The sequence below is a fragment of the Macrosteles quadrilineatus genome, unplaced genomic scaffold (assembly GCF_028750875.1).
Source record: "Macrosteles quadrilineatus isolate MER2022 unplaced genomic scaffold, UCM_ALF_1.0 Scaffold_4__1_contigs__length_99947679, whole genome shotgun sequence".
Lineage (NCBI taxonomy): Eukaryota > Metazoa > Arthropoda > Insecta > Hemiptera > Cicadellidae > Macrosteles > Macrosteles quadrilineatus.
Window position 1 is genome coordinate 91,175,762 of NW_026542597.1, and position 9,608 is coordinate 91,185,369.

At 34.9% G+C, this 9,608-nt stretch overlaps 1 protein-coding gene across 2 annotated transcripts in view; it reads left to right on the forward strand.

The window, feature by feature from the left end:
• Window positions 1-8,127, forward strand: part of LOC128992269 (elongator complex protein 2-like) — a 36,785-nt gene extending 28,658 nt beyond the window's left edge. For both annotated transcript variants that reach the window (XM_054415758.1, XM_054415757.1), the window contains exons 13-17: window positions 50-215; window positions 5,598-5,740; window positions 6,381-6,580; window positions 7,096-7,250; window positions 7,962-8,127. In XM_054415758.1, coding sequence (XP_054271733.1) covers window positions 50-215; window positions 5,598-5,740; window positions 6,381-6,580; window positions 7,096-7,250; window positions 7,962-8,112 — 815 coding nt within the window. In that variant the 3' untranslated portion in view covers window positions 8,113-8,127. The remainder of the gene's footprint in view (window positions 1-49; window positions 216-5,597; window positions 5,741-6,380; window positions 6,581-7,095; window positions 7,251-7,961) is intronic.
• The last annotated feature ends 1,481 nt before the right edge of the window (window positions 8,128-9,608 follow it).

A 9,608-nucleotide genomic window follows, 5' to 3' on the forward strand; every position in this document is an offset into this window, starting at 1 on the left:
CTGTGGCGGAGGTATTTTCTTGGTACTACTGAACATAACCTGCCCACAGCACCTCCACCGGAAGATATGCTGTTGCAAGACTTCTTGTGGTCAGAAACCATGAAACTCTACGGACACGGCTACGACATATTCAGCCTAGCAGCATCCGCAGATGGCAAAGTGATAGCTTCTGCGTGTAAAGCCACCAACGAAGAGCACGCGGCCATCTTATGTTGGTTTGTGAACTTATTAATTGTAGCATACCTGATCATGTGTTAGCATGTCTGAACATATTTTAGCATATCTGATAATTTTTTTGATTTTTTATGTCCTACATAATTATTTTGTAGGGAAATTCATGTTGCAAAATGAATTTTAGGCAAAAATCTATTAGAAAGCCAAAGTACGACAAAGAGGTCTTTGTAATATCATCTCCCAGGTAAATTTCATTTTGAATCAGTATGTTTCGGTAATAGTAGTTTGATTAGTCTTAATACTTTAATACTTTATACTTTAATACTTTTCAATGAAATGGCGACCATACAAAGTAGGTATTTTAAACCAAGTATGAATGGAGCAATGTAGGATGAGTGGCGCAATCTTGTAGTCTTGTTAGTGACTAAGGCCGACATTCCTTAGACACAGCTGTTAATTAATAGCCCATACAGCTAATGGCAACTAAGGGACCTACAGTTTATAATGGAATCCGAACTACATTTTTCCCTTGGACCTTGGTATATACGAATTGGTCTTATTATCAGGATAACACTGCAGATAGTCGGAGTACTCACTCGTGCGTACGTTAATCCACACCAGGGAGTATCGCATCCACAGTGCATGCCTATAAATATCCACAATTCTTGACCTCCTAGTACTGTAGTTGGATTACAGGACGACGCTACCCGTCCCGGTCTTACAAACTGTAGTTAAACACTAGACATAAGAATATTATTAGGCATACCAACTATTGGTTAACACTGTTTACAACACTTCAGTACATTAGATAAAAGTTATTTAACCCACTGGCATACTTGGACTGAACATTTTCGTCCCGCTAATGTGCTCTGTAATTCCTAGAAGGAACTCGGCTGTCTCGGGACATTGCTGCGACATTGTTTGACATTATTCCGAGGGATCGCAGCACTTTTCAGGTTAATAATTGTTCCCGTCTATCTGCATTAGGTATTTTTAGTTTCATTGGTTGCCCAACCTGTCCTGCAAAACAAAAATAGTAAACAAGTTAGAGTTTTGAGGTTATGTTTTATGTCAAAATGTCGCGACTGTCTTGTTAACAAACGAGTGAAATAGACCGGCATATAGATAATTGCAAATAGTCTCCAATCTTTCTGAGGAGGGAGATATTAGTTTAAGAGTCCTTGGAGCCTAGACAATCTAACTCTTAAAACCATTAAAAAACTAAAGAGAAAATTTATAATCTCAAAGTTAACTAGATATTTAAATTATAATCACTCTGGTGTTTGAAAAAATATTTTGTGATGTTAAATAATTAACTCTTCAGCGGCTGTTTGAAATTAACGAAATTAACATTGCTCTTATGGCGGGCAAATCCATGATGGCCGTTAGCTTATATGTGTCCTTTGGAGAACAATTTTAAACTAATAAAAACATTTCTTATCTCACAGTTTAGTAGATATTTAAATTATAATCACTTTGGTGTTTGAAAATACTTTTCGGCGATAAATAACTCATTAGCAGCTGTTTGAAATTATCCAAGATGGCCGCTAGCCTCTAAGGACTCTTAGTACAAAACTAGTGCCCCTGTTGCTCGAAATTGAGCAATTGCTAAGTATTACAGGCGTTATTTTAAAACGGATAACAGTCAAAAATGTTGATGACTTTAAAAGATTTGACTCAAAGATTGTGGAAATACTCAAGATGTACGTAACAGATCGATATTATCAACATTTCTTGTACATATCGTATCATTTTTCAAAAGCTGATCTTGTTTTTTAGTGTTTTCTACAAATAGCCTTACTCATAGCCGCATTAGGTTGTCAATAATAACGATTATAAATCAAATTTAAAAAAAACATTATTTCTATTTCTTCTCCTTGGTGGTGTTCTATGACTTTCCTATGTTTCCATAGTTTGCAAATCGGTTCTTTCAATGATTACAAAGAAATGCAGCACAGTGTTAATTCAGTTTTTCTTTTTAGTAATTAATTTAGTGATTATTTTAGTAATTTATTAGTATTTAACTATTTATCCAGGCTCTCTCGTTTACTTCCATTTAGTCCAGGCAACGAATGCTAAAAAAAGGGTATAGAGGGAAATGTTTGGAACACAATTTCTGACTTCGTAACTTTGTTTAGTATAGTTAGGAGGTTAACATACCAAAAGTCCCCGCCTCTAGCCCTTGTGCTGTGGGGGAGGGGGGTGCTTGAAGGTACCATTTTTCGGTTTTTTGCTGATATCTCGGAAACCATGCGTCCAAGCGAAATTATGCTAATATACAAAATGAAAGCTTATTAAATTTCCAGCAAGTTTGTAATTTACTATTTTTCAATACCTTGTATGGTTTTCGCGTTATTTGCCATCAAAAGTTTGTAAATTTGGAAAAATATATTTTTTCCTCATGTTTTTTGTTCTTTTTGACAAGTTGCCTCTTAAACTATGCACCCAAAAAATAAATGCTGGGCATAGGGTTGTAGAAAATTAAATTCCCTTCAATAATATATATGACTTTACTAGTTTACCTCCTTCCGTTCAGATTTTAAAGCAAATTAACCGTCAATATAAAAAAAATTAAATTTAATTAAAATAAAAAAAATTAAAATCTAGTGTTGAGCAAGGAATTTGAAGTCTTGCAACAGCTGTTGACTACTTAATATTTCAATTTATCACCTTACACAGTCAACTAATTGGTTGGAACATTCACTATGAAGTAGCTAAGGTGAGTGATGGGCGTCTAAAATAGCACAGATACCCTATAGAAAATATATACTTGTGGGCTGCCTAACTAGCATCCTCACACTTGATGATCTAGCTAGACTATTGTTATGGGAAAATATGGTGTTATAACCATGTTTATGCATATAAGAGTGTCTATATGACACTGGAAACCAATCACAACCATAAAATTTAAACAAAGATAAATTACATATTTAAGTGAATTAATATAAAACATTAAATCAGTACGTAGCCTAATATTCTATCCCTTGTTATCTTAGTTTAATAAGGACTACCATCCTCATCATTTTTATCCTTTTTTTCTCCATCGGACCTATTTTTGAAATAGATATACTGTTTTTTTCATATTCTTAGTCATCTTTCCCAAGAACAACATTTTGGCATTTTTGGCATACTTATTTTAGGCTTGCTTTTTTGCTACCTGATTTTGCACGAGTACAGTTTTATGTGCATAGGCAGAAAACGATTTTGAGAATATCCTTCAGTGTAGTTTCATGCTGAGTTGAGTGTGCTCTGCTACTACAGAGTGTTTATTATTCCTTTCCACTCTTACATAAGAGAAGGCAGGTTATTTCCCAGCCACAGCTGAACCTTTTGGAATGTACATGATAGGAAACGATGTTTTAAAGCACCATCAGTCGGAGGAAGACAAGAGATATTAGGCTTTATGGAGACCATCGATTTAAAAATTGACTTTTACCTGTATAGATTGAAGTTGAGGGATACCTCTCACACTAGAGCCCATATCAAATCAAGATGTACATTTTCCCTACCTTTTGTATTTGGGTGGTGTTGGAGAGGGGGCGTGAAAGACTGATGATGCATTTTGGGCCACTGGGGAATTCGATAAAAACTTCGCATAAGCAACCTTGCTTTTCTCAAATGATAAAGATTTTTTGTCACATCCAGTAGAATCGCGTTCAAAATATCATCTAATCCTTGTTAAGATAGTTTATGGTGCGAGAAAAAGATGTCCCTTACCTTCTTTCTTAGAGAATAAGAGGATAAAAACGATTATGAGGATGGTAGTCCTTTCCAAACTAAGATAGCAAGGCTGAATTGACTCCATAGTAGGCTAAGGCTACTCACTAATGTAATGTTTTATGTTACTGTAATTCCTACTTAAATATGTCAACTGTCTTGGTTTCAAATAAATATGTAATTTATCTTTGTTTAAATTTTATGGTTGTGATTGGTTTCCAGTGTCATATAGACACTCTTATATGCATAAACATGGTTATAACATCATATTTTCCCATAACAATAGTCTAGCTAGATCATCAAGTGTGAGGATGCTAGTTAGGCAGCCCACAAGTATATATTTTCTATAGGGTATCTGTGCTATTTTAGACGCCCATCACTCACCTTAGCTACTTCATAGTGAATGTTCCAACCAATTAGTTGACTGTGTAAGGTGATAAATTGAAATATTAAGTAGTCAACAGCTGTTGCAAGACTTCAAATTCCTTGCTCAACACTAGATTTTAATTTTTTTTATTTTAATTAAATTTAATTTTTTTTATATTGACGGTTAATTTGCTTTAAAATCTGAACGGAAGGAGGTAAACTAGTAAAGTCATATATATTATTGAAGGGAATTTAATTTTCTACAACCCTATGCCCAGCATTTATTTTTTGGGTGCATAGTTTAAGAGGCAACTTGTCAAAAAGAACAAAAAACATGAGGAAAAAATGTATTTTTCCAAATTTACAAACTTTTGATGGCAAATAACGCGAAAACCATACAAGGTATCGAAAAATAGTAAATTACAAACTTGCTGGAAATTTAATAAGCTTTCATTTTGTATATTAGCATAATTTCGCTTAGACGCATGGTTTCCGAGATATCAGCAAAAAACCAAAAAATGGTACCTTCAAGCCCCCCCCTCCCCCACAGCACAAGGGCTAGAGGCGGGGACTTTTGGTATGTTAACCTCCTAACTATACTAAACAAAGTTACGAAGTCAGAAATTGTGTTCCAAACATTTCCCTCTATATCCTTTCGTTGCCTGGACTAATTGTAATATGTAATATTTACGCCAACCCCAATTCAAATAGTAAATATTTCATTTCAACCAAGCAAGTAAATGTTTGAAGCAAACTGTTAGCAAACTTGTTGACTGTTTACAATTAACATATGTTCTTCTTCTCACTTTTAATTTCTGACAACAGCTGGAGTTCCATAACAATGTTTGTTTCCTATGTTAATCTTAAAGAGAAGTACGAAACTTTAAAGTGCCCCAGGGCCACACTCTCTAATTATTTCCCTAAAAAAAGTTTTGTAAGTCAATAAAAGAGCAAAAATATAGGAATTTCTGTGTTTATTCAGGTACAGGTAGTGCAATTTGAGTATGCCAACGGGTTAACTTGTTCCATAACCTTGTTATTGTTGTTAACCTTGTTCCATTTTATAAGCAACCCATGAAAGGAATACGTCATGTAAAAGACTGGTTGTCATGTAAGAACTTATTCTTTAAATGGATTGTTGAGTAAAAATTGGGAGGGTCAAGTGTGAAAACTGTTTTGTTTACTTGTTAAAAGTAATATTAGGCTAATATTTAGTTTACAAATGTTCCATGATGTTATGATGTAATTTTGTAAGTTAATAAATCCGCGCTCTAATATCCAACAAGATTTTTTGTGTAGATTAAACATTGAATCCATTCAATCAATGATTTATTTTCCAGGGATACCTCTACATGGCGGAAAGTCGGTCGTCTCGTTTCCCACAAGTTGACTGTGACACAACTCCAGTTTTCTCCCGATGACAAATATCTTCTCTCAGTCTCTCGGGACAGAACTTGGTCCGTCTTTCAAAAGAGCGACTCAGGTAGGTTGAAATTCAAACTCACAACTTGTACCCATACATAATGTAACAGTGTTTCAAAATTGCCACTGTAAATACAGTTGTGTATAGTTCATGTATTCAAAATATCCAATTATAAATGTTTCAAATCCCAAAAATCATATTTTTTTTTATTTGGCTATTTGAAATGTGTGTATTATCTGAGTGGTGTTTTTTAACACCATTTGGCATTTTATTTTTCCATTTTTTTTAAGGAACACTACAAACCTTGGACTTGCTATACCATTTAACTTCAACTTCTTCTTGGATAGTGATCGATTCTATCAAATCAAGGGTTAATAGCATCTGAATCCAGAATTAGTCAGAATTCAATATATACCAATTAATTTTACATACATTTTTAGTTTTGTGTCTGCATATTGCTGAGAAGGGATTGTCAAATAATTACAAGTTTTTCATGTACTTTTAGTTCCAAGTAATCAGATCTGTTGTACAAAAAATGCATTCTAATTTCAAGCACTCAATATTTACAGGTAAACATGTCCTAGTTTCAAATCCGTTACAGTCTGCACCATAAGGGAGGGACAGACAATATCAATTCACGAAAATCTGTGTCCGTGTTCAGTAGTTTAATTCGTTTCTCAAATTTGACTTGTTGGATTAGGACCTAAGTTGGTCGGGAGATCGGACAAAAACACTGGCGTTCATACAAGAATCATCTGGTGTTGCGGATGGAGCCACGACTCTGCTTATTTTGCCACAGGCTCGAGGGATGGAAAGATTGTGGTCTGGGGATTAGGGGAAGAAAACCACCCCACCCTTGGCCCCTTCACCCCCTCCTCCGACCACCTAGATCTACCTGAGGTAAATAAAATATAAATAAATGGTAAAAAATGCCTGAGTGATCTTGTTTTTGTGTTGGATAAACCTGAAGCATTGTTAATGTTCAAGCTGTTTACATGGAAATTTAGAAATTTGTTTGCACAATTACTGTCAAGGATTTTAAAAAATATGGCCCTTGGACGTAAAATATCTGGCCCTGTGATTCTTTTATTGCTCGCTTTATGTAATAAGATTTACCCTGTAATGAAAAAAAACTGTTTATATTTGTTTTGTAGGCTACTTACATTTGAGACTGTAAATTGTAACTTAATGTAATTATTTTGTAATGATTTTTCTAAGTAGAATATTTTATGTTGTTTTGCAAGGGAACAGTTCAAACTCTGTCCTGGTTATTACCTAACGTCAACCTTTTATCAGACTGGATCATTAATTGAGAAAATAAAAAAATGGATGCAGTGCAAATATGCATTGAAATAAACTTGTAAACCATCATGCTGCCTTGCCATACCTTCCCATGTCATTATGTCATGTTGAAGGAGTCCATCACGAGTTTGTCGTTCGCCCCTGGCTTTGTTCTCTCCCCACTCGAGTACCTCTTGGCAGCAGGTACGGAGACTGGAGAAATACGACTCTACGGCTGGAAGGCCAGTGTTCCGTCGCCGTGGCGATTTCTATTCCAGCTCAGCGGCGAGTATCCTTTTATATTGAGTTTTGGGGAGCAACTTATATATTTTACTTACACTTGGGAAACTTTAACCAACAGTTATTTCAATGTTTGTATATTTCCACTTGTATTTTGTTGAAGTAAATAGTTGATTCTCCATCATTTGACTCTTATGGGACCTGGCAGGTGTTGAATTAGGTACCAAAATGATAGGTAGGAAAGATGATAAGCAAAGAAACAACTTTTGAAGCCGATATATTTTGCTACAAAAGCGACGTTTATTTAATACAAAACCCAAGCCAAACTCCAGAACTGTATAGACGATTAGACAATGATCGTAATTCATTGTGAAAGCCCCGAAACTGCAATAATGACTAAATGGGTTTTGCTCAGTGTTGTGTATTGTTTGTTCTTGTGCTGTGTATTAAAAATGTAGGCATATTAGTTTCATTCTGCAACAGAAACCGCATGTTTTAAGGACTTAAGATACAATAGCAGACTTACCTGAATGGAAATCAGTTCAATCCGGCTCAAGAAACACCAAGACAAAATTTTTACAAAGGAGCTGGAAAGAGAGTACTTCCCTGGGTTTAAAACAATGGATGGCTTTGTGGTAGTATATCCCTAATCAAAGCTGCCAAGCACTACTTTATATTTATTGTGGATATTTGTATTTTCATTTTCAATTATTATTAATTTTTATCACTTTTTACTGTGTTTCCTTAACGCTTTTTACAGCCATAGTCACCACCTAAGCATCAAGAAGCTTGCGTTTCGTCCGGAGAATGTAAATACGGAGGACAATCAGGAGAGCATTGACCTTCATCTGGCCAGCTGTGGCCTCGATCACACTGTGAAGGTTCACAAAATAGTTGTAAAGTTGAAATAAATAATTTGTATACAATTGTGTCTTTGCATTTGTCCTATTGAAATCCACATCTTCTTCCCTGAAGTGTACTGTGTAAATATTGTATGTTATGTTTCTTTAGTGTAGTGTGTGTTGTATTTGTGCGACACTTGTAGCATGATCTATAACGTGACATATAACTTGTGGATTAGAACCCTTGATGACCGAGGTCTCTCTTGAAGTAGCTTCAAAGAGATGGCAACTTTGGGAAATGTTAGCACTTTGAAGCTATTTTAGAAAAAAAATTCTAGTGGCTTTAACCACTGATCATTGATTGAAAGATTTTACTTGCCACACATATGTTGTAATTATACAATAAAACATGCAGTAAATAAACCAACACTATACTAGTTGACACAGCAGAGAGTATGTTTTATCATAGACTAGTGTGTTTTGTTTATATGGTGTAGTAATCCTCAGTACGGTAACTTCCAAGTACGGTAGTTACTTCCAGTAACGTAACATCTTTTAGTGAAATCAATTCAGTCGATTGTTTTAATCCAAGGAATCAGACTTAATTTGTGTTTAATAGTACATGACTGTATATTGGATTGGGAGATTTAGATTTATAATTAATTGTGATACAACTTTAAAAAAAATGTTGATCCATCTATAATACAGATAATGGATCTCAAAAGTCAATATCCCAAGTCGACCCAAGCCCTAAATAGTACCTCCGCCACAGCAAACCTGCAGACTAACCGAATTTCCATTTCCGTTCAATTTAATCTATTAAAATAACATTAGGTTTAACAAGTACCTATGTTTGCTGTTTCGGGGAGGGTAATACAGTGTGCTTTTTGTTATAAAATATGAAAAGCTTAGTATAAATTAAATTGATTTACAAAGTGGTCTGGTCATGCTGGTTCGCAAACTCATTCAAGTTTATCCCGCCCTGCCAACTTCAAGCCAAATTTTATGGATGTTGGACCAAGATTACTTTAGTTATCATGTCCACGGACACACACTCATACATACAAATTTGAAAGGATGGTGTATTTGGCCTCTAGATACAACAATAGAAAAAGTATATGAATTTATGGGTCTTACCATGCCACCTACATTAGGCCCAATAGCTACTTCCCTATAGGGAAATTCGCTTAAAGTCCAAACGTATACAATTAATTGACTACAAATTTAAAATAACAATCTTCTAAATTACAGTATTGCTTATATACCAACTGTTAAATATTCATTGGTCAAACACCTTAACAATTTAGCACCATAGCTTACCTTACCTATTTCTTTGACTAAGAGGATACCGCAGTGTCATATTCTCTCCGCTGTTTACTCTTTGGAATCAATTTTCATACTTTAGTGCATATATGGCGCCTCAACTTTGAATTGTAAACCTTGTCCCAAATGACAATGTAAGGAGAATAAATAAAAATTCTAGAGAATAAAGAAACCATGCAGAATTTTTAAGCTATCCGGCGACTATTAAAAAAACATGTTACCGTATATGTTATTCCATTTCC